Source organism: Stigmatopora nigra, chromosome 16 (genome assembly GCF_051989575.1).
Source record: "Stigmatopora nigra isolate UIUO_SnigA chromosome 16, RoL_Snig_1.1, whole genome shotgun sequence".
In the NCBI taxonomy this organism is placed as follows: domain Eukaryota; kingdom Metazoa; phylum Chordata; class Actinopteri; order Syngnathiformes; family Syngnathidae; genus Stigmatopora; species Stigmatopora nigra.
Window position 1 is genome coordinate 4,347,501 of NC_135523.1, and position 26,773 is coordinate 4,374,273.

General features: G+C 36.3%; 1 protein-coding gene and 1 long non-coding RNA gene across 2 annotated transcripts in view; one reads left to right on the forward strand and one right to left on the reverse strand.

Annotated features, from left to right (window-relative positions):
* vstm2a (V-set and transmembrane domain containing 2A) overlaps window positions 1-18,239 on the forward strand; it is a 25,962-nt gene extending 7,723 nt beyond the window's left edge. The window contains exons 3-5 of the mRNA XM_077735586.1: window positions 11,019-11,069; window positions 12,224-12,560; window positions 17,309-18,239. Of these exons, the coding sequence (XP_077591712.1) occupies window positions 11,019-11,069; window positions 12,224-12,560; window positions 17,309-17,385 (465 nt within the window). The 3' untranslated portion in view covers window positions 17,386-18,239. The remainder of the gene's footprint in view (window positions 1-11,018; window positions 11,070-12,223; window positions 12,561-17,308) is intronic.
* Window positions 1-26,773, reverse strand: part of LOC144209335 (uncharacterized) — a 62,299-nt gene that overhangs the window by 35,213 nt on the left and 313 nt on the right. Inside the window, exons 2-3 of the long non-coding RNA XR_013329086.1 lie at window positions 5,074-5,105; window positions 2,286-2,327 (exon numbers count right to left, since the gene is read on the reverse strand). This is a non-coding gene — a long non-coding RNA (uncharacterized LOC144209335). The remainder of the gene's footprint in view (window positions 1-2,285; window positions 2,328-5,073; window positions 5,106-26,773) is intronic.

A 26,773-nucleotide genomic window follows, 5' to 3' on the forward strand; every position in this document is an offset into this window, starting at 1 on the left:
TGCTTATCTTTGTTGATTATTTTGCTAATTTAGTGTTTTTGGATGATCTCATAGTTTAGATTCATAGTGCAATCATCGCAAAGTAATGTAATCTTACAATATATTACTCTAGTAATTATCTTATTTCATATGACTGCCAATTGTAGAAAGATATTTTTCTAGCAGGCCTCGGTCTTTCCACTGATATCACCTAGGGCATGGTTAAAAGGGGTTTTCTACTGATTGATTGAGTATGTGTGTGTGCAGATTGTCAATTTGATCAGTGCAATTGGTCTTTCTCTCTTGTGTCCAACAGATCAGCGGTCTCACTACATTGCCTCAACTTTATTGCCTATTCACCATGGCTTAATGCTCCACTTTAATTTCGTAGGCCGTAAAAACAAAGGATCTGTTCTTGCCATTGCAAATCTCTGACAAAACTATGACATGAGTGCTCTGCAGTGGACATAGAAACTGCCTTCCTTCTGCACAAATTAAAGTGGTTTCTATGAAGATAACATAGCAATCTACTATACATTGAAGAGGTGGAAAATGAGCCCGAAAAAAGTGGGTTACAGTTCGACACAGTGGGATCAAAGCTTGACAAGCTGCAACATGTCACATCAAGAACCAGTTATCAAACATCTCTTTAAGAGTTCAGAGTGAAAATCAATGGGACAACGGTGTTAGGACATTGTTGGCGTAATAATAATTATCCATAGAATAGAGGCTATGAATTAGATTAGTGGCCATTCATAACAAAATAATCCCATTTGCATTGAATTAGATTTTTGTATTCGGATCATAATCTCTCTTTTATATTTGGATTTTTTCAAGGGGCAAGCTTGGTTGGGCAGAGACCACTTGACCCGTGTTGATTGTCTTCATGTTATTGTGGATGAAAATGATGGTGGAGATAGGGGGAAAAAAGATGAACAGATGGAAAAAACATATGGTACTTGTGATGCAATAAGGGTACTTGAAGCCTCTAGGGAAATATGGGAAGATTCATAGATGCATATAAAAATAATTCTCATTTACTTTGCCGTGAAAATCAACATAGCCTTTCTTATTAGACTGACAATGCCACGAACACGGAGTTCACATGGACTAGGGACTTGATTCATTTAAGCAAGATGGTATTACTTCCAGTTTATGACTCTGTAACAGCTGGGACACATCTATTTGTCTTATTGTTCAATTATTCATGTTTAAGGCTGACCATTAGGGAACTAGATATGTGGTGACCCTCAAGCAATGGGTGATTTCGTAGTTTAGTTATTGTATTCAAAATATAATTAAAGCCATGTCTTATAAAAAGATAATTTCTTGCAGGCATCAAAGTTGTGTTATGGCTCTTAAATGCAATCAACTACATACAAGAAAACATTGCAAAACAATGAAATTACCAATGCATACTAACTAGTTCCTGATTGGTCACCTTATAAAAGAAAAAGACTTAAATCAGTGTGCTGAATATTGACTTGTTATCGCTCAATTATTCATTAATTGTCCTTAGTGTATATTTAGCTGCATGGTCAAGCGAGTATGGAGTCTAAAGAGATAAAATGTTATCGGTTTAACCTTACATTTCCCCAGAGACGAGTGCCTTTGAGTGAGAAATGGAACAATTGAATGTGTCTTACATACTGAATGGCATTCTCCATACAACCACTATTTTCACATTTTAATTGGTTCATTATGTTGGAAATGTGTCCCAGTAAAAAGCCTTAATTGCTTTTTTTTTTAATTGATGTATTATAAACTAAATTTTCAAAAAGACTTGACAAGACTCTCACAGGTCCATAACTATAGAAATTGTACAGTAAAATTAGATTATGTAAGTCACTGCACAGTTAAAACCGATGGGAAGATTCCAGATAGAGGAAGTATGAATCAATGAAAAGCAGTACTCGAAACCCGTTGTTTTTATCGTCTAACAAGTTGCAATACGGAATTAAAAGTGGGTCAGAAGAGGGAGCAAGTCCAATGAATCAACATAACACAGGGCAAGTGGTTAAGACAGAAAAAAAAGAAAAGAATAGAACGCTGGCACGGAAGCCTCTTGGGCTCCATGAACAACGTATCTCGAGCGCCTTCTAAATAATTTAGCAACTGAAAATATTAAAACTGTGATATTCTTTTGACGACTCTGGGGCAAACCACGCAGACTAAAGCCTTGTTGTTTTTGTACCATGTCATTGTTAATAACTTTTTTTATGCATCTTGCAATATGTCAGTTGTCACTTGGTTAAAGCAGACTTCAGTAACATGTTTTGGTCAGAATAATGGAATAGGGTACTTACAGTTTGATCCACTTCTTCTACGTCCTCAATCCACTTAGCTCACTGGAAAAAAAAATAGAAGCTTTTAGGAAAGGATAGGTGGAGTAATTTTGATACAAAACATGTATTAACCCTGTTGCACAATCTCAGAATTGCCTCACAGAGCTACTATTCCAATTGGAATTGATACAATTCTTATAAACATATATAATTATGTGCCAAGGTTAATTAATATTAAACCACCTGCAGCCAAACCACTTTTGAACTCTGACATTTTACCCTTCTCTACCATTTTATGACGCCAAAATTCCCATTTTCTCTTCTTTTTTACCCATGGTTCCACTTTAACTCAGAGGTATATTGTCAAGTCTGCATTCTATCCTATTGTACTTGACAGAGGTTAAACCATTGTGACATGTAAGGGATCAGAAACGCATAGTCGCCCAAGTAGAAGTAGATCCAATGCTAGATAAGACCATTTGGGGGATGTGATTCCATCTCTGCTGCCACTGTCAGTCCTGACATTGCTGTAATACTGTCAACTAAAAGGAAAGTTAATCCAATTCAGTGTCATGATACAAGTTGTCAAATCCACAGGACTCCTTTTCACACTGAAGTAGAAGCTCCTTCGAATATTACTGTTTTGAGAAAATGCATGTCTACTGGAATAATAGACCAGTCGCCTTTCACTGCTTTCTTGATTCATGTTATTAGCAAAGCCTAGACAGCATTTTATCATTATAAGACTTGTTTTTATTATACGCGGTTAGACATTTTATGAGTACTGGTAGTAATATTAATTTCTTAATATCGTATCTGTCTTGTTGGGTCTCCCATTAAAAAGTCATAAAGTTTTTTTTTTGCTTTTTTTTTTTTTAAAGCAGAGCTCATGAAGCAGATTATAATTGACTGTAGGGCCTTCATGATGATTGACTGATTTGAAATTGCATATTAACATTTAAACAGACAGACACAAGAGACAAACACTAGACTTTTCAAATTAGTAAGAAAAGAAAAACTGGCATCCTCCTAAAAGAAGTTTATAGTGTGCCATAAATGCCTATAGAAGACAAAATCGCTAAGGCAATACAGTGATTACAGCTTTATAGAGCAATATTGTAATTATTGCTTTGGCACATATCATACAGCATGATCTTCCACTTATCTACAGTTGGGTCTTGAGGGCAGCAGCCCGGGCAGAGCAGCCAAGCTTCCCTTTCATTGGTCGCTTTGTTCTTACTGGTCTCGCTGTTATTGCTCATAAGAGCATTTATGTAGAACAATAGAGTCACCAGCATGAGTGCTCTGAAAGCAATGGGATGCTAGCTTCTCATGATCCAGGGTAAGCCCTAATGAACAGATGCCTTGGCACCTCTTACTGGGACAACTCCAGAATTGTGCATTGAGGCCAACTGACTATTACTTGGTTGAAACAGTTCAACCTTGTGCTCCTATAGACTACCTTCCTGCTGGCAAGTTTTTGTCCATCAGAGGATATACAATGATAGAAACTTGACGTCATCTCTTAAGTGCTGCACTGGTCAAATAATTCATTCATTTTCCATATAGCTCATCTTCACAAGGGTCGTGGGGAATGCTGGAGCCTATCCAAGCCAACTATGGCACCATGCAGGAGATATTGTTGGCAAGCCGAGCAAAATGGCACGGACATTTTTCAACATTATTAAAAACAGCTGCTTAATGTCCAAATTATATATCCGAACATAAGATGATTTTACAACATATGAAGGGCAAAAGGAATTTCCTTTAGATTGTAAATGGCAGCTGGCCCATGCCCAAAATGATTTGTTGGCCCATAATGCTTTGCCCTAGGAGGTTAGCTCTAATATAGTGGACTTTTATAGGCAATCGTGATTAATTTTCTTGATAACCTGCACTTTTCTTATTCATCATATGTAATTAAATGCTGGTTTGGAATTGCATTTTGTCATCTTAAGAGCAGAAAATGACAATTTTTAAAACACCTTATGAAGGTGCAAAAGGAAACAAATAACACATCTGATTAGGGTGTTTGGGAATAAGGTTTTTCAAAATGACTAAGTCATTCTCCAATGAGTCTTCTTGATGATGGACGTCTCAAAGAGAATGCTACATACGCTTGTCATAATAACTCATGAGATAACTTGCAGTTTGTAATAATTAATTAAACCACCTAATCCCCTCCAGTTGATGGCATCAACATGAATAAAACAAATTAGTCATGTGGATGCATCAACTTTGGATTTGCCAGCTTTATTTTGTTGAATTGAATGATAAATGTCACACATGGACTAATTTTTTTAGGGTCATGAAGCAGAAAGAATACTGCGAAAATTTGACAAGTAGCAATGATCATATTTGCTTGCTGTGTCCTATTTTGCTTTCCCCAATGAAAGGCAAAATTGAGCTATGCCAGGAATGTGTCTTGATCTGCCAACACTCAAAATCTAACGCAAACACAAAGTAGGGGAGGAAAATGTTGATGAACCCAATTTCCCCAAAAAGAAAAAAAAATAACTATGCCTTATACATAGTTCTATTTATAGGTATTTAATTCAGATGTGATGCTATTTAAAGAAAATGACTGGCATGAGAAAATACAATAACAAACTATGGTCTTGTTTAAAACGTCATAAGGCGGCTAAGAGTTTGGTTTATTAAGCGCGGCGGAATAATTTTTACTCTCACAAAATATGAGTCATCATTTGGAAGGATTTCTTTCTGGTAATTTAAAGGCCCGTGTCATTTCAAGTGGTCAATGAAATAAAATGTGTCAAAATGAACAAATGTAGAGAAGAAAGATTATTACCTTTTGGTTCTTTGGTCCTTTCTCCAGATGAGCTGTAACATATTAAAGAGTATGATTAGATAAAAGTGATGTCAGTGTGGACATTATGGATTTCATCAGCAAAAAACAACAACAATAAAAAGAGAATAATTGATGAAGGGATTTGAAATATGGAAAGTCTACAAAAATTATAGAAGTGATGCATATTTAGCCTCCAACCCATTGATTATTTTTATTATCCAGATTTCAAGACATTTACCATTCATAATGATCAAATACTTCAAAAGAATCAGTTCCCAAGTCAAAATGTCCCCATGGACTATAACACAGAAAGAAGTCTGTGTATCTGCGTGTGTTTTTCCCGTGTGTAGATACACAGAAAAAAATGAGACCCTACTCAGCCTCCTACATCCAAGGATAATAGACTTGTCACAGTGTTTTGACTCACGTTATTGATTCCAACATTAATTGCCTTTTAGCCCGCTGGCTAGATAAAAGTCCAAGAATATTAAATGCAATGTATTGTTGCACTAGAGGAATCATAACAGTGATCATACGGTGATATGGATGTGTGTTATGAGTGCCCGTCATTGTTAAATCAATTGGGATCAGCCCAAAACATATCAAATTGAGCAAAGCACCTGTGTCTATTTTCAATTTGAAATTCTGATGTGTTATTTTATTAGTTTCTCACGCTTTCTTTTGTATTCCGAGGCTTTTCAAAGCAAGGTGAAATTGTTAGAGGTCAAGAGAAAATATCCTGTGATCATGGTCTTGGTTCTTCAATCATGGTCTTTTTCTTTTTTTTTTTCATGTGGAGTTGAAAATTCCTTTGCTTTCATTCCATCACATTTTTACATAACAACTTTGTAATAAAAAAGACTGATATTTGAAATATAAATATTCCTAGCAACATGACTGGCAGAAATGGGTTTCTCATAATGGATTGTAATGCTCTCTCACAATAATTATTTAACTAATAGGGCAGAAAACATGTCCGAATAAGGCCTTGGTTATACAATCTGGTTAAAAAGACAGATCAGATGTTCCATTTCATTTCAAGTCAAACATGAATAAATACAAACCAAGGTCAGCTGTTTGGTCGTTTTAAGCAGATTGCTATTAAAAATATTGCATGTATGCTGAACTGAATATTATTATACAAAACTAAAAGTATGGGAGACCAATGTGTTGATCCAACTAACAAACAAGCAAAAAAAATACACTCAACACGTACAAAAACATAAATAAAAACTTCCATCGCCTTCCTTCTTTTACACTTGTCAACTACCAATATTTCTACATGTATCATATGACTGCTCTGTTCTTAGCTATTGTAACTCTAGATGAAGTACATTTGAAATGTAATTTTTCATCAATGAGACTATATACTTACTTAAGATTGTTTCATTCTTCCTTTCATTAAAAGCAAGTGTTTTCCATGTTTTCAAAAAGCAATTTAAATCTAGACTTGTTAGATTATAGCAGAAACTTTCAGTGTATGTTCTTTTTGGATAAGCATGGGTTTCATTTGGCTGCGCCATCCTCCATCAGACCAAAAACATCAGTTCAGGTTAATTAGTCTCATGCTTGCCTGCAGGTATGAATATTAACGTGTCTGTCGTCGTAGGCGTACGTCTGGCCAGATTCTACCTTTTTTTGCACTGTGTCAGTGGGGAAAACATCCTGTTCCCCACTATGTGCGTTCATGCAAGAATGGATGAATAGAAGGAAATCGGGCTAATTTACATTATTGTTATACTGCGAGTAACCTGGTGCATGTGGGGGATTTTTTTCCGCTTTCTCCAGCCATTTATTAGAATTATTGAATGCATATTCCATTTGTCTTACCCTTTAACTGTTTTAATAATGTGCAATGGGACACACAGGGCTAGTTTTTGGATTTGGCTATGATTGCTGCATCCATCTGAATTACAGCTTTATGAAATAATCGACAAGTACAATTGAGCAGCTTGTGAAAATACATTTTTTGTTTGTGTGTGGCTCAAACCACACGCTGTTTTTCAGACCGCACTTGAGCGATGAGCATTCCAAATGACTATTGGTCATGAAATCGATACCCTTGACTGTTCTCTCATTATATTCAATTGAAAGATTTGGTTCCCACAGACTAAAATTCCATCATGAAATCAAACAATGTAGACAAGTACATAATCAGTAACCATTTTTGTATTTTGTATCACCTATCTGGCTGTTGGGGTAGCACCATTGCATTCTATATTGACCAGCCCCTCTCTGCTTCTAATTGAAAAAAACATTTACAGCTCTCAAAGATTCATGTATGATTTCAAAGGCCTTTTTTTAAGATGCTGCTCTTTTATTTTACCTGCCTCAGGGTTCTTTTGAACAGTCTTGCTATTGCATAATAGATTATAGCGAGATGACTACAGCCATGTGTGGCACTTTGAATAGCCTCTCCTGAAATTTGCATCACCTGCAACATCATTTCCCAACCACTGATATGCATATGCCTAGGGAAACATTTTAAAAAAATGTCCAGGTTGATGAGTAAGTTTTCTTGGTCATTTCATCAGGGTGTCAATAAAATGCTATGTGTTCCCTACCAATAGGGTCCCTAAGGACACAATAACTTGTGGCACAGTCGCACCAAAATCAAAACAGCAGCATACCTGCAGGACATTATGGATAAGCCACTGAGAAACAGAGGAAAATAGCAGGAAGACCTGCTGGGAAGTCCTGGTAAATAAATCAATGAAGCCAGCCCGTTCCCAGAGATACCAGAGCAGTAAACGCCTGGAAGGTATCTGGGATGTTTCAGTAAAATTGTATATAAAGCTGCGTAGTGTTACAATGCGACAAAGCTTTTGTTTTTGTGACCTCTACTTTACATTCTCGGCAGTTAAAGTTTCCAACATTTGGAGAGCTTCTCAAAAAGTGTACTCAATCTTCCCCATTTTAAAACCTTGAAATGCCACCTCTTTGTCCTTATTAGATATTCCAATTGTACAGGATTTCAATTCCACTCAGTGCCTCTCATTTCAATCAGTATTCTTCTAAGAAGGAATTTACCTCCCTCACCTCATTTTCTACCTTGCCGTTTCACCTTTGTGTCTCCCTAGAAATTGATTAGGCAGTCGGGAACAAAATTATAGCACCAAATCTATTATGGCTTTTCATTTGTTCAGGGTATTTTCTTTCTTGCTCATCATTACCTTTCCTAAGCTTGTCACTATACATCCTTAGGGATTGACTTCTATTCTTTCTCTTTCTATGTTCTCTGGAACCTATTTTGGCTGACAAAAGGAGGGCATAGACAGCCGACAAAATCCAGGTTGTCTTCAGTTCAAAGTGGTGCTAAACACGTATTTAGCATGGGTGGGAATACATTTTTGTACCTTGTTTTTTAATATATATTCAAGTTTGATCTATAACCAGGTATAGATAAGATCCCTACTGGGATTGAACCCTCGATCTCAGAACTGTGAGGCAGACATAAAAACATTCTACGAGTATGCCACCAGTTTACTGTCTACTACTTTAGAATTGATATTCAACGACAAATCTATACTCATTTTATCTGCTCTCTCAAGTAAGATTAATATTGAAACTCATATCACCCACTGAATGAAGAATTTGCAGTCACTGTCGGCTTTAAATGATGAGCTTCTATATGACTCGCTTTAAAAAAAAAAACACCAACGATCCCATTAATAGCCCTCTTATCTCTTATCCTCTCCTTCAGACTGGGACATATTTACTGATGTTTTAGCCTTGTCTGCCATAGACATAAATAGTCAAAAGCTGTATTGGCGTTTGACTTGTGCAATAATAAAGCTGCCAAGTGAAGTGCCCTGTTAAAAAAAATACAAGAAAACAGAAGAGCTGTATTTCAAAAGCTGGATGTGGATTGGCTAAAATACAGTTTAGAACAGAAAATTAGAACTGAAATTCACAGCCAGAGGGATGTGTGGGACTCCAGAATGACAACAATCCTCAGTCATAATTTAATTACGTAAAAGGCAGCACAGTTAGGATAAATACAAACTAAAATCTCAGTGTGGTTTTATGAGTCTCGTTATTTTCAACATAATTCATTGGCGATATTGTTGAGTGAAGCATCTGCTTGCATTGGCAGTCTACACATGCATATGCAATGTCATATTCACATGGTATGGAAATAAAAGGGAGTTGGACCTGATGAGTCATTAGGCATCTCTGACAAGTGCTCAATTGGATTAAATTTAATATGTAAATTAATTAAAGGGCATTTGATTTAAAGTTGTATTTATTGTCCCTGCAAAGTCAATTAAACTACACACATTGCATGTCATAAAAAAGATAAAATCACTATACATAGGTTAGGGTTATATATCAAAGAGTTAAATCTGATTGGAAAATGGAAAACTATTATTTGAGATATGTTTGAGTCATGCTTTGAACATCATAAAATTAATCGTGACCTATTTTGTTCTTAAATTCCTATATTCTACTTGTCAGGGTAAAATTCCCTTCCCACCGGATAAAGTAATTCAACACTTTCATGTATTTACATGCACAATTGAAGGCTTTACATGTAATTAACATATCCCTTGTCATAAAGCAATGGCCTGTGAAGGGGATTAGTGTTTGCATGTGAAAGGAACTCCTGTCAACTGTGGACTGTAATTAGGGTTAACAACTAAGCTCAGACCCAAAAACATCTTAACGCAGGAGTCAGTGAGCACTGTAATTAGGCATCTCTTTACAGTTCACTACAACTCTGATTAATGTTCTTGATAATGTTGCACTTCTCATTTCCTACCTCTTTGACAAAAGAAGGGTATTTTTGCTGCCATTTGGAATTATCCAATATCTACTTGCAGCTATTTTTGGCTAAGGCATGCACAAAACGTAGAAAAGTGTGATTATAAAACTAATAGGGGAAATGGGTAAACTTTAGATGTAAATAGACATAACTCACCATGCTCTATCATAAAATATGTTTTCGATGAGTACAAGTATGATAATTACTCTAGTATGTTTGAGTTCCTTGAGCGAAGAAAGAAAAAAATATATTTATATCTAAATGCCACAATAAATTGAAAATGTTTTTTTTATCCCTATGCTTTTAACGTTATGCTTTAGGGAACAAATATATATATTTGGAAATAAATTGCATCATAAAACATCTTTCAAACACATGTAAGCAAGTATATCACCTCTACTTCAGTAAAATACTCTAACTTTATCCTTCTCAGGTGACAAATATCGACTGCACAGCAAGCCCATAAAACTGCTGTGAAGTTTGTAAAGGGAGAGGCAGAAATTAATGACATGAAACAGTCGAATACCACGGCAGAGAGCAATGAATTATGCTTCCCCATTAAAGACATCTCTTCAATACAATAGAGTATGTCAGGTCCATCTGTGAAATCAAGATGTAAGAGTCACGCTACATGCGGATAGAGAAAGCGGGATTCAACAGTAATTCTGCTCATTAATCACCTGTCTATAGAGGATCCTCAAGAGAGAGGCGCTGGTTTCTCCATGCTAATTACAGCAGTTGAAGGAGTGCTCTTTGCAGCAAATGCTCATAAGTATCCACCTTATCCTTGTCCTGCCCTTCTCTTTTCATCTCAGTCAAGGAAGGCATTAGATCCTCCATGCCTCCCTTCACCACTCAAGCTTGTTATACTTCACAGCTTTTTTTATTTTTTTAAATTTGTCATTGATATTTAGTGCTGGATATCCAATTAACCAACCAATAATGAAGTACTTATGTAGGGATGGTTGATTTTGTCTATGCTGAGGTGGACTTGTACATGTACTACTTTTTATCTTTTATTATCATCATGAGCTTTACTGGAACTGCAGATACTGATCATTAGAATTACGACTGTGTTGTGCAAAATTCAGTCTCAAATATCCCTGCAATATGAATAAGATGTGTGTTTGTATGGATTTGGTTTGATTACAATCCTAATAGTCACTATCTTTGTTCACAGATGGAGATAACACCAGAGCCTCACCCTGATGACGAGGGGACAAAAATTAGTGTAAGTTTAAAACCATTTCACGCATGCTAATATAATTTCTTGTCATCTAATGATATTAACTGCATGTGTATGCTGAGAAAGAATAAAATGTCTTGTAACATTCCAATTGTACCAGTAATTTACTAAAACCAAAAACTTTTGTGCTGCAAAGGCGGTCTGTTTGACCTCTTAATTAAAGGTTCATTACACAGAAAGATAATCAGTGTGGCAAATAAACCAAACTGGCAAAATCAACATTTGGGAGGCAATTACCAACACATAAATGGTAATAAACCCAAACCACCAAACGATAAACAGAAAACAACAATGAAAGTAAAACCTCAGCTCAATTTCGACAAGAGCGTTAACTGCCTGGACTGAATAGCATTAGTTGGTGAAACAATGACCTCTGTCAAATTAGACTATGTGCGTGTGTGCATGTGATGTACTGAAGTGGCCTCAAGTACAAGCACAGCAACAACAAGCAAAGCACAACCAAAGTATTCCAAACATTTAAAAACTAGAGGGAGATAGGGAGTGCAATAAATGAAAAGAAATATTGGAGCACCTATCCACATTTCCAATCAGCACCATTCAAAAATTATGATAGTTTATCTCGAAACCATGGCAAATAATGAATGTTCTTATTCAAATTTTATCCTAGAACATTACATCTATGTAGGTTGGACTTTATGACAAACTCAAGTATAGAAAGTAAATGTGAAAGATCCAGCTTTAACTAACTCTAAGTCAAGTTAGTTAGCAGCATGCATGCTGTGAAACAACAGCTACAATTTATAATATCCTCCAAGAAGCACATATGCCGGCACGCATGCAGAGATCACACAATAGCTACTGATTTCCCAACATCTTCTTCCTAAGGAGCTAATCAGTAAAATGTAGAGGCAAGGTATTATTAGAATCAAATGCGTTCAATTCAGTCACTCATACCCCAGTTACTAACACACCCTTTCCCCCACTTGGATGTATACTCAATCGTTGCCTCTCGACCCACAAAATGTTCTACAGAAAGAGCACGTCAGAAAACCAGTGTTTCATTGGAATATGCAGCAGTCCTCTTTTGGTCCAATTGATTGTGAAATGTATTAAAAAATAAGCTTTGTACTATGTATTCCAGTATAATGACAACTGTTTTCAACTGGTTCATCTTACAGACAGTCAAAGTGCAGGGCAACGATATCTCCCACAAACTACAGATCTCCAGAGTCGGCAAGAGCGATGAGGGCTTGTACGAGTGCCGCGTGACACAAGCAAACTACGGCGAGATTGTGGATTACAAAGCCCAAGCTTGGCTGAGGGTCAACGCCTCTGCCCGAGCAAGACGTCCATTGCAGCCCCCCAAGAAAAGCTCCCCACTGCACTTGACAGACAAGAAACCAAGAAAGTCAACCTCATCTTTGGGCCAAGACAGCATGAGTACAGACCAGAGAGTGGACTCCTCGTCCACCTCCCACACATCATCCAATACGGATAAACACAACTCCAGCTCAGGTATCTATTAATTTAATACTATGTGTAGAGTATTATTTATTCTTTTTTTTTTTTTTTTAAGAAGGAACGACTAACAAGCAGCTGTGGCAGGTAGATTGTTAGCTCAGGCTATTAGGACCTCAATTTAAGATCCTGATGAAAGCCTAATGATTATTAAATGAGTCAGATAAGCACATTCCAAAAATGTCGGTATTGGAGTGGGCACATTGCATTGCCTTGGTACAAAAGAGACATTGTTAAGGCCCAAAGGAAACTAGCATTTAATCGTAAAACAAGTAAAATTCACAATCATGTTTATTGCCAAAAATGTAATATGATTAATCTGCCGTTACGGTATTCTTCATTAAATATGCTTATCATGTTGCCAGTCTGCAATTATGTCAAGCAAATGACAAAGCAATTGTGACATTGCCTTAAAGTGTAAGGATAGTGGTGAGCTCAACGGCCTACACCAGATAGCCCAATAATAAAAATGCACAAAATCAATTGCAGCATTTCCATAATGCTTCCACAGGAAGAAAATCAACATATTTATTAAGAGTTCAATTGACTTCATTTCCCAAATCCCTCTACCAGGCATGAGTGGGAATCTGCCTATATAGAAACAGTAATAGTGCCAAGGCACAGTGAGAGTCTTGATCAGGCTGAGGGGATAGTGTGCATAGGTGCACAAAATAAGAACAAAGGGACCTCTGTGTGGTCCCATTAATGCATGCCTCGCGCTTCAGTCAGGGAGAACAAAATGTCGACATCCGAAGGGTTTTTATCCAGATCAAGTCAGAGTGAGATATAATATATAATATATATATTTATATAAAAGCACTCCAGCCAGAATGTATTTTCTCCCTCTTATTGAAGGCTTTAAGCTATGCTGTAGAAAAATATAATTGTGTCTATGAAGTATATTGCTGGTGACATAAACCTGTGTGTGAAGGTGAAGCAAGACCGCTCGAGAGTTACAGCCCTAAAAATACTTCCGTCAGTTAAAGTACCAAACAATGTCCGCCTTCTGCATCAAATTCCAATGAACAAAATGTCCTCATGAGTCTTGAATTTAAGGCAGTGTACCTACAATGGCCACAAATGTAAATTAACTTTGCTCAGAATTGTGAGTGGCACAGTAGCAATCTGTTGCAAGATAGACACAAGGTAGATACTTGCAACTGAATAGTCACTGTCTAGACCAGATGGCGACGATCCTGAACATAGGACACGCCAAAGCATAGTGATTATAAAGAGCATAATTATTCATCTGGATTATTACATCTTTCAATTTAGAATGAATGTTTTGTCTCGTCATTCCTCTAGTGTGTAGTCTAGTGTGTAGTCTGTCTTTCGCCCAAAGTCGGCTGGGATAGGCTCCAGCAACCCCCGCAACCCTTATGAGGATGCCTGGTATAGAAGATGAATGAATGAATAAATGTTATCAAATCTTTCTTTTTTATCTACTGGCACAAAATTATTATTATTATAATATATTGTAGGCAGTATATTTCCCTAATTTATACCCAACACTGAACATTCAAGCCTGACTGAAGTTTACTGCTGTCCAAATGCTGGGTAGAAATGTAGTTTAATGTTAATACTTATTTTCACATTTCAGGGACAAATAAAAGCTGTATTGCCTTTAACGGTTAGTTTTGTTGTAAGATTTGTCTTTTTTCTCAGCTGGTCAAAGTGGAGCAGCCATTGTACTGTTATAGTCTATATTTTATCCTCCGGAGATTAAATTCTCATTACCTCCATATTTTTCATTTCTCACCCTATCAAACTAATTTCAGTCATAATTTTTCTGGCCCACCTTTAAATGCCAATCATTTCCCCAGCGGTCAGGCAGTTCAAACATTAAGTCAGTCACGCTCGGGGCTCAGATCACCTCCTGCACCCGAAGCAAAACACAGATTATTACTGAATGAAGGAGAAAAAAGTTCAATAAATCCCAGAGCTGTCGGAGATTATCAGACTGCAACATTATGCTGACAACTATGTTGCAGTGTGTCTTATGAGCTGCGTTTTGACACTGATAAATATGTCTCTGTGGATTTCACACCTATGGCAGCAGTATGCACCTTAACTAACCAGAAGAGAAGTGTGAATGTTACAGTTTGTATCCTAGCACTGCTTCGGTTTTGGCAGGTTGGCACCAGTTCATAAACTAGTGGCGATGACAACCATTCATTCATTCATTGTCCAAACAGTTTAGCCTCACAAGGGGTGGGGTGCTGGAGCCTATCCAAGCTGACTACGAGCAGGACTTCTTGCAATCGCAGAACAAGTAGAAAACACACGCAAGACTGTTGAGAACATGCAAACTCCACACCTGCAGTGGAACCCTCGACCCCAGAACTGTGAAGCCAATGCGCAACCCACTCTTCCAGCAATCCGCCCGCAATGATAATCAAACTGGGAAAAATGCAAGCTTCCTCTTCTATGTCTGGAAGCTGTAGAGAATTTGAAATGGCAGCAGGCGAAATTTGTTCAGGGCTTTCCCCCACCATTGTAAACTGTTGTCTTAACTGATGTTATACTCCATCCCTCCTCCTTTCTTTCCAAATCTCAGAGGTGACCACATTAGATGGAAACATTTTATATTTATCCACAGATGGTCAGAGAGGAGATATCTAGCTAGTATGCGAATAGAAATGCCACAACAGATATTTAAAGCTGCCGATCTTTGAATTTGCCTCATGCAATGCTGATTTTTTATCTCAATAGTTCCCTTTTTATTATGGTATTTTTTTTATACAACAAACATGATATTTAAAAACTGCATTATGATAACATTTCTACAAGTAACACTGGTTTTGAAATGAATGAGTTTTTTTAACACTACAAACCTGCAACTGTCTGTTGGATAAAGCCAAAGATGGCCATGACAGGCAAACACTCATTTTTTATGATCATGGATGTTTTTGGATTCTGCGTAAGAGCAAGATGGGCCAATATAATTTATAGGTATATCATAATTCTGTATTCACAATGAAGTGCAGTTTCTATTGCAAAAAGTCTCATGAGTACAATACATACAATTTCCCTTTTTAGCATAATTGTATTACTTGGCTCCTTTTATAATAGCTGCTTGCTTTGCCAGTCTTGGTGATGTTACTTCTTTTTTTTTTATCTGCGACATAGTATTCAAATTTGTGACATCTGTTAATCATTATCCTTGATGGTGAACTGTTGCAATAAGCCTTTTAATGAATTAATCTTGAATAGCAAGTGGAACTGTTCATTTCATTTCAATGGGAAAGCATTCAATCTCACAAAAAAAGCCTTACCTTGTCAAAACCCAATCATCTATCACAAAATGGAAAAGTATCATTTAGCCTACGGGTCTCATTCAAGTCTTCAGATGAACGTTAACATCTAAAATTGGTATTCTTCCAACTACAAATGACTAAACAACCAATTTAGGAAGCAGCCAAAACACAGACAAATGCCTTTTGCCAAACAGACAGACTTCAAACAAAGTAAACAGCACCCTTTACAACAGTCACCAGATAATGAAACAGTCAAAGAAACAAAATGGGCTTCAGCCAGCCCAGTATCATCTGGGACAGATCAAGCTGGCTCTAACCTGGTCCGAGTTCCCTACGGAGGTCTTGTTGAGTTGAGCCTTGATGCCTAACAGGCTTCAAATCAATACTTTGCAGTACAATCTCACTGAGCCAAAACATTCTGGCTAACTTGCAATGTAGTGTTTGGTTAAATGGAACCAAAATGAATAATATCCCGTATTTTCTAGCCAAGAACATGCAAATGCAGTTCTGAAATAGAACCGCTCAATTTATTCAGAATTTAATTTGGGAGTTTTTAACATACATGTAACTAAATGAATTTACTAGAGCAGTGGAAGCATTGAAGAATTCATCATTATTATTTTCCTATCGGAATATATCAGCGATTGACATCCAAGTAAAGCCTAATTTTATGCATAAACAGTGCAACAACTAGAATTAAACTCAATAGTGATGCTTAAATCCAAGGCTGAAAATGGCAAGGAGGCTGCGGGCTACCCACATAAGAATTTTATTTTTCATTATACCATGCTTTTATTTTTTAAATATGGTCCAAGGCTTTTATAAATAAATCATACATCAAGTAATTATACTTCATCATAAACTAATTGATTAAGCTTAGTTTGTCTGCAATAAATTGAGGTTTTATTGAATCTATGGAGACTTTCACTGTAAGAATCTGTGCCAAGCTGTATGAGGGTCAAAGGAATTTAAGCAAGGTCCGTCATCTAGTGAAATTACATTGTTAAAATAAGTGTCCTTTCATACGCTTAGACTCTGACATTGAACGCCATTGCAACATATGCTGAATATCGTCTTCCACACTTGTGACTTTAGCATAATGTGGAAAACCGTGTTACTATACTTATAAAATGAGGAGGGGGTAAGTAGGAACCAGTACATGCAGTGTTAATCTGGATTAAATTGAATTATTCATAAGTAATGCCGAATGGTGTCTGTCTAGACCACATAGGTATCATTCATGGCACACCAGCCTAATTCCACAGTGCATAAATGTAGATGTGACTAGTTATATTAATTCATTTTTCATTTTTGTGATTGACTAGTCCCTTCTTTCCAGGATGAATGTTTTTGATACAGAGTGAATGAATGTTTTTACTGAAGTATCACTCTTGTGATGACTGCTTGAGATACAAAGTGGTGTTTTTACGCGTAACAGTCTTTATGTGCTTGAATGTGTGGCTAAAATTATATTTCTTCTTTCCACAGGTACAAGAATAACAGCCTGCTACCAACTGGTTGTCATCCTCCTGGCTTATGGTTTGGTGAGGGAGAGCTTGTTATAAAATGGAGAGGGCATATGTATGAGGAACTGACTTGTTTGAAACCAGATCTCACTTTTTCTCTGTTTACTCTTAAAGTGAACATGAGATTTGCTTGTTTTATGTCCTCCTCCAACACTACCATGCAGACTTCACAGTATAGCTATTTCCCAGCCATTACTACTTCTGCACCAAGCACATTATTATTAGGCTTTACAAAAAAAATATCGGCCTCCTTAGACTCAGAAGGGTTACCTTTTCTACAAAGGTCATCTTTACACAATCTAAGGTGCAATTCTCTTATGTGAAAATGGACTCCTGTTAGATAACTCACATGGAGGAATCACTTTCTTATTGTTTTGCTGTTCCAGGTCATGTGTTCATTTCCTAAAATGAACAAAGAAAAATAAGAATCTATATTTGTGTTATAAATATATATATAAAATTATATATTCATCAGTTTTATTTCAAACACCCAGAGTTGATGTTTGTGCTGTGTACATAGCTGACACCTGATGGCTCTTGCATTTCATTGTAAAGAGGTCCCATTTACTGCTATAAAAAGAAACTAAATTTCATTTTTGACTGTTAACATTAGACTTGGTTAATTTCATTTGTCTTTAAGATGTCCAAATTATCTAGTGTGCATCCATTTACATCCTGTTTGTGATACAAATGTGCATGCTTGTGGATTAAGGCTTAAAGGAGAGGAGTGTACTACATTATTTGAACACGAGTCAGCACTTGAAGTTCAGTGTTGCAGTATTTCAGACTTAGCTTTATTTCAATGTGCTAGCTTTGTTGTGGAAAAAAAATGTCCCTGTCATTTTTATTTGTATTGCACCCTCTGAATGAATAAAAATGGATGTCACAATTAATGAAGAATCCCCAGTATTTGACTAATGAAGGATACATTTAAGAAGAACAGAACTTTGTGTATGAACATTTTTTTTTCATCAAATCTATATAAATTGTATGCCTATGTGTATATCACATTACAAATTCAATACAATAAAATACAATTTGAATACTTGGCCAATAGTTATGGTTGCAAACTTTCAATTGCAAAATTAAATGCTGTAAATCTGGGTGAAATATGACAAACCCTCATAAATATTTTCTATGTTTGGGAGGAGCAACTTATGAATTTGAAATGAAATAAGAAATAAAGATATGCACATGGCATTTAAAGACTGAATGCTTTGACAATCTGACTGAAACATGCCATTTTTTTTACCTCAGATAATAAATAAAAAATAGCAAAAATTATTGCTTTAATTTCTATAGCCACAACTTTTTTTTACAGTGATTCCTCAATGGGCAATAAAGTGGTTCACACGGACAGATTTATAGTCAATTGCAGGGCACATCAAGGAGCAAAAAAACAACAACAATCCTTTGCACTCACATTCACTTCAATGGACAATGTATATTTACCCATTGACTTTTCCATTAACCCCAACTGCTATAAAAAATGTGTATACAAAATTATTTCTCATAACCTGTAGCAGTAGGTTTTTTTTTTAAATTATCATTTGTCTTAATGTAAAAATATTTGTAAAGATGTGTGCTACATACAGGAAAAAAAGAGCAACGAAACAGACTGTTTAAGAGTTTATACAATGATAACAACTAACTTGACTAACAACATGAAGGCTTTCCCACCTTCCGTTTCTAGATCCCTACTTAAATACTCTGACCAAGCAAATAGAAAGACGGGGAAACCTCTGCTGAACATAAGTCTGTTTGACAAAATATATATAGAAGACTCATAGTTGACCTAAAAATTATTTATCCAGGTGATCCCCAACAAAGTCACAACAATAGGCATGGCATTTTCATTCATTCCGTTCCGCTTATTCTCACGAGACTAACATGAGCACTGGAGTTTAAACCAGCAAACTATTGGTAGTAAGTGGGGTACACCCTACAATTAACTACCAGCCAATCATCAAGACTTTTTAAAACCATTATGAGCAATTACAAAATGTACTGAGTTACTACAACTTTCTACCGAGATTGAAGTACACCACAACCACAGAAATCACATCAATCAAGCTTATCATGTAACTGTAAATAAAATGTCAATAATAGCCAGGAGGAATTTTAGTATTCTGTTCAGTATGACATTGCATTTCTCTCTCTCTCTTATTTTTTTATTTCCCTATCTGAGTCTGGTTCAAGTGAAAACTCACTCGGCCACCCCGCATTTAGTATTTTCTTCTGTTAAAACAATTCCAATGTAAATCGAATGTAAACAGTTTTATTAAGCTTCAATAGCCAGACAAGACAATATTTTCCTATTATCTAGGTAAAATTTAACTTTCCTTTTATTTATAGTAAAGCGCCCAGGCCCTGTGGAAGCAAAAGCCCAACCATCATGATCAAATCACAGTGGATATTTACAGATGAGTTGAATTTTTGATGGTGATGTGCTTTGCCTTTTATTCCCTACCCTTTCCAAACGTATTGTTGAGTGCTCCTTCCAAACACTTTTTTTAAAACCTAAAATCTGTTGGCATATGTTTTTTTCTTCCCAGTTGTGGCTTCCTCTGTGGTGTCCTGCAATGCTGTTATGAACTGTACTGTAATTGTTAACATGGTGTGTCCAATAAAAACCTTAAAATGTGTAATTGGTTATGTAGTATCAATTTAACAATAGTATGTTTGTGTCATATGACACAACTATATTAGTAACTATATTTTAGATCACATTTCATGACATATTTGTGCAGAAATCTAGGTTATTCTCAATGGCAACTGTATATGTTGGCTGTTGACATAGCCCAGAGTCCTAAACGAAGCAAAATGACCTTAATATATGGTTTGCAGTTGTAATGCTAAACTTATATATTTTTTTAATACCTTTGTTGTTTGAGCGATATGCAACAACAGGTCACTAAAAACCTTACAAAGTTTAAGAGAACAAGCGTATAGGATACAGATATACATTTTAGCTGCTTATTTTGAAGAATGTGTCTATTGAGCAAAACATTCAGAGTTAAGTATGCTCCTAATTGAAAAAAATCACAATGTCAAAGAGCTGTGTTTCAAGCATGGTTATCTGCAGTACTGAAGCCTTGCTATCCTAGTACTGTTCCTCTTCACCTTGTGACAATCTTTGAAGACTCAATTTTTATCAGGCTGCTCAGGTGTGATGATTACAGGGAGTCCAAAGATCAAGCCAAAGAACACACCTCATCACATGAGTGGTCACAGAAACAATGATCTGGATTTTTCTATAAACACACAGTATCTGTGCAAAAAGGCAAGAGAAGGCTGAGGAAAGTACAGTCATTTGTCATACGAAGGGGTCTTACTGAACGTTTTGTATAAACAGTGACAATACCAAATTTTCAGAAAGTGGTCTGTCGGGGAAGTTGCATCTCAGAAGTAAATTGGGCACTCCAACAATGTTCTGAGGCGTCCCCCGAATTCATTTCAAGAGCATGCCAGAGATGGGAACGGGTGATGGACATAACTGCCACTTAATGCAGGACACCATCAAAGTCCTCCGCGGTTGCTTCAATAATGGACTATTTCACTACAAATGCGATAAAAAAAGTAGTCATTCCTTTCTTCTTGCTCGTGTAAAATGTTCACTAGTATTGCTGTGCCTCAACTCATGCTCTTTGAGATTTCTTTTCAATGAAATATTTTTGATACACTTGATTAAATGTGAATGGCTATTTGTCTTGTTCTGCCTTGCAGTGGGTTATGTGGTACAGAAGCTAAATTATTCTTAGTATCGCTGCTGTTATGTCTTAAATGATAATAGGAAAATGTTATAAATAGTAGGGGAAATACACGTGATGCATTTTCTATTTCCTTACTATAATCAATGGCTTAAAACTATTACCCTTGCTATTGCACCATAAAGCAAAGCTGAACCTCTGCTCATAGTACTAACAAAAAAATGGCTTTACTCTGTGGTAGTCACGCTATGCACAACATTCTTCTGGCTTCTTAATGCTCAACATTTAATTAGACCACTGGTACAGTACAAATTATATAGTGTTCTTATCTACTACACTTCTTACGCCTCCAAAGCAAAAGTTGAGATGCACTCTTAAAGAGAAGACCATAAACTTGATTCAGCACATTGGTTCAAAGACTGATAGTGTGTCAAGCCTTGTGATAGCATCAGAGACGGCTGCCCATCAAGAGCCTTCTCGCCTGAGAGAATGATGTGTGGGCACTGAAAGTCATGCATACCTCATCCCTCGAATTACAAACAGCCCTGGTGTGTATTTTCATAGTTACTATAGAATCACTATAGTGAGTAACTAGCAAAAAGTTCCTTTGGAGTTGATTCAAATATAAGGCATTAATCGTGCTTTATGTGGAAAAAATGAATAAGAAAAAAAAAAACAGTCCCTATTACCGCTATGTAGGTAACCTGCTTTATCAAATGACATGGCATACCTGGAAGAAATAGTGAAGTGAAAAGGAGGATTTGAGGAGACACTAGGAGGAAATGGAAAGCAAAAAGGTGAAACGTGTAATGAGACAAGGAGGAAACAGGCAAAAGAAAGTGACGTGCCCACAATAGTAAAATCTAATTCAAATAGGTACTCAAATATATTATACTGATTGTTTCATGTTGCTGTCTAAATGTGCTGCTAATGATGTCATATAACCGGAGTCTAAAAGCCTGTATATCCAATTGTGGAATAGGGTTGCAATTTTATTTCCATGACTCATAAAATGCTAAAATCCCCAAAGAAATCTCAACAAAGGGAAAAACAACCTAAGGGAGTGAACTTTCGTTAAATTGCTAGTGTGTGTGTATAAATGTGTGAGTGCGCTTCTGCACAACCTGCATTATTTATTTGTACTCATTAAAAGGAATCAATCGAAGGGGCATTGATAAAAGGGTCTTTATTGGGCTTTCCAGAATCCATCACTATAATGTGCATGGTGATTTTCGAGCCCAGCTTGATTGTTTTGTTCCACAAAAGGACCAAATGAATGAGAATATGTTTGTGTGGACATATCAATGATAAGCATCCTTCAATGCTTTGGGATTTGGGAACCCCAAATGCACTGTAAGAAAAGTGTATTGGTTGTTCTGTCAAAAACAGTGTTTGTTTTCACTGACTGCCCATGACTCACAGCTCGTCCATGTGATGACACAATGCTGGGTCTAAACCTTGAATTGTAAAAAGAAGGATATTTTTTGTTGTCATCAATTGCAGACTTCCTCTAGGGTATTTCTCTACTTTCTATACTAATCACTTTCATGAACACATGCTACACAGAAACGGTGTATAAAATTTTAGTTTAATTTAGTCTATAATAGTGACAGTACCACCCCCATCCTTACTATTCATATTGTTTTATCGAAATACCTGCGTGTGATAAGAATCGTTAACATCTTGGCACAAAATATTTTGCCATCTGCTGGACTGCTCAACAAATACATGGAGGAATTTCAATTTTAATTCCAAATACAATGCAAATCTAAATGAACAAAAGAATGGCTAGTCCAAAGAAGATTATGGCTTTGGAATGCCCCAAAGCAATCTGTTGGTTGACTGGCAGAGGGGCTGTTTATGAGAAACCCATTGCCAAGTTGGAATGGTTTTCTTAATGTTTTCTTGTTCGAAAGATTTAGCATTTAGCGTAAATATGTGCAATACATGCATGTGTGCTTTTTAACATACTTGGTGAATAGATTTTTGCAAGCTATTGCACAGTACATGTGTTCAAGATCTAGTCTTTTCATCATCCAATATCATTCTCACTTGTGTTCCGTTTGACTGTATTTACCACACTGAACTACTATTGATTCCTGACACAAGTATCACCGTTTGACCCCAAAGCCTGTCATGCAGGAAAGTGTTTATCTTTTTGGTCAGTGAAGTAGAAATGTGCTCTTTTTTCTAGTGTGGCTCTTGTATTGCTGTAATGTGATGGTCATGCCTATTCTGTTGTATTTTGTATTTTTTTTTCAAACAGAGCTCCCTAAAAGCACAGAAAAAGACTGCTGACTTTCAATACACAAAGTTCACAACACTAAGTATGGTTGTGTAAATGTCTTATTTGCCTACAGTTATTTAGTAATTAGAAAATGAGCAGAGATAGACATCAATACTACTTCAAAAAGCAGTGATCAGATTTAGTGCAGATAAAATTAATAATAATAATTGATTTATGTTTGTGTCCTGTTGGGATGATATAGGGAAAAACAGCAATTCAGAAGTACTAGTTTGCTGTTCAATCTGGTTTTATCTAGCTTGTGAATCACCAGGTATTAAAGTTTCTGAGATAAAGGATGACATTTTGTAGGACAGTAAAGTGTTGAGAGTTGATTTAAGAGCTTAGATTAGACTCATTTACATAAGGACACTTGGGACAGAATCAATGCGGCACAGGGCTCTCGCCCTATTAAGGAAATAATGTTAGAGATGATTATCTTTGATTATACAGTATGTTGTTTGATCAAATGAGCTAAAAACAAGGATGAGGCAAATCTTACATAGAGTATTTCAATATCTATAGATAACCAAAAGAAAGCTTAGAGATGTATGATATTGAGGGGAGTCAGTTTAAGCCATAATATAGTAAATGACATTCCACAATCACAACCAAGTTTGACAACGATAAAATGGTTGACTTCATGCATCAATTCTAGCACACCGATTACCATTTGCACATCTACGAGAGTATTGAGTCATTAAATTGTGCCGCCATGTTTCGTATGAACTGCATGGTGAAAGATGCAAAACTGATGCAATTGCATTGAAACTTTTGCATAGCAATGTGTATCCACTCTATTGTTTTTGATCTGGTATTGATTTTGTGCACCATTAGGGAGCTGAATACATCATCTCCGAGGAAGTCACACGTTTATTGCCTCTTTTTAATTGCTATGTTAAGATGGGGAGAATTGTGTAATAGTAAACAGGTACCCCAAGCCAATTTCAGAAAACTGAGAAAGTGAAGCTGGGCAAATTTCAAAGGTCTCTGGCCACTGGGATCCTATATGAATTTATAAGTGAATTTTGCTATATATGCACACTATATTTTTGAATTTTATTTCCCATTGTTTGTAGTAATTAATGTGTCAATGGTGGTGGTCGGTAATGCTGTTATACTAATATATTGATGACTTCAATGCCTCTTTATACTGCCCTTGTCAAGTTGGAATCACTACACATTCACAAAGACACCATGGAATCATATTCATCTACAATAAATTCAATATTATATCCCTCCCATCATCATAAATTATGGAATTCTGATTGCATTTGTGGGAACCAAAGCAGATTGAGCATAGTAATTTAAGTCAGTTGCCAAGCACTGTTGTGACTAGACATCAGAAATGCTCAGGCTTTAGCCGCCGCCACTAGTCCTGCGCGAATTTGATAACATACATGAATGACATTAAACAAGCACGATGATTGACATGCAGACTGAATTTATACTGCACATGTATTCAATTTATTTTGCCATCTATTCTCATTCATTTACATAAAGTGACATCTGTGGCATTCAAGTGGCTACTATTTGATAATTGTGTTTACATTTCCTAGAGACCTGAGACAACCGGTGTATGACGATAGTGTAGGAGAGAAATACATGAGTGTCAACATCAGAAAAACCTCATGTTTTCTTAGAGAGTTGGTAAATTCCATGGCATAGTTTAGCATATGTATGATTTTTGCTTTGTTTTTCTCAAAACTAAAAAGTTGCATTCAAACGACGCCTAATCACTACTATGAAGGCAATCTATATGGTGTGAGATTACAATTTAGAATTATTATGTTCACAAAAGTTTATATTTTTGTACTTTTGCTTAACATCAGATGTATTTGACCTTATACATTTTGCCCTGGAGAATGAAATTCTAATTCAATCCAAATATTTTCCACATAAGACCTAGGCCTATAAATCCAATATGTATCCAATGACTCAGCGACACTTGTTGCAACGACGTCAGGGACAAGTTCCATTCAGACTGCAAGTTGTTTATGTTTGCTCAATAGGAGATGCTCCAAAAAAATAATAGAATGAACAAAAAACTCAGTTGGCCATCATTCCCTGCGGTGTGTGCGTAGCCTTCGAATACTTGTGATTTTCTACGCAACCTCACATAGAATAAACTGACCTTTTGTGCTTATATGCCACCTGGAAAACAGACTCACATAATGCCTGGATTTGCAGTTATCCACCTAAAAGCTTTTCTCCTGCAGGAATTAATTTTCCCTTCTGTCTGATGTGTTTCCATCAGCTGGTCTGATTCCTTTCACCTCAGCTCCACCCTACTCCTCTCCATGTCAACCAATGTTCCCAGTCTGCCACCATTCTCTGCATACCACAGGTCTCACTAAATGTTTAACATCTGCATTTGTATTCACTTTGACCACACACGTTACATTCCAGCTAAAGACTGACAATGTTCTGGTAGTCTGACTGACATATTTTCCCAATGGCAGTTAATGTAATACAACTTATTGACTATGTACAACAACGTCTCGTCACACAAAAAAAAACAGAGCTATTTTTCTTGTTTTCTGCCTATGGCTCAAATTTCTGAACTATTCGACATATCTGGTTTGAGTACTGCCTTGTAAATTTTGAATTTCATCTTCAGCTACAGCAGTTTTTATTCTGTTACAAATGAGCCTTTCCCAATGTTTCAAGTGAACTCAATAAAGCTCTGGTTATATTTTTATGCTGCATCTATACTCTATACATGAAGGATGAAGTTAAATTCATGTCTGAGGGAAAATGAGTAGGGGATTCATTAGCATTGAATTACTTTTATCACTTATCTCCATCCAAAATAAATGGGATGTTTAATTTGCAAATAACAGATGTACAAGGTTTATGCGAGGGTAAACTAATGAATATTTGATATCATTGCATGTTATGAACGGATATTACTTGTTCTGTATGCAAAGGTTGATTTAATTTTCTTCCATTAATTTTTCAACATATATAATGTAGACACATCTTGTTGTCATTCTGACAAACCGTTTTGAATTCATGTTCTAGTTGCAGATGCAAGCAGAAGCTAATATAAATAATTATACTGACAGCAAAAGAAATATTTATCTTAGCCAAATCCCATTTTTCAAAAGCCAGACTCACACTAGAAACTGTGCTTTCATTTCCTAAGGCTGACTACTATTTGCTTGGGTATATGTGCCTCTATCTCTCCACAATGTGACGATAAATTTTCCAGCTGTAGAGACATGAACACTCAATTCTGTCACAGAGACCATTTAGCAGTCTTGTTTAAATGGTGCTTAGACTGAAAAGCTGCATATTAGTAAAACTGAGATGGAAATGCATTATTAGAAATTGGAAACCAACATTGTGCCATAGGCACTTTCAAAGAAGTTACCGGAGTTCGGGAAATCAGTCCCACATTTATACAACGTTCATACATCTATGTGTGATT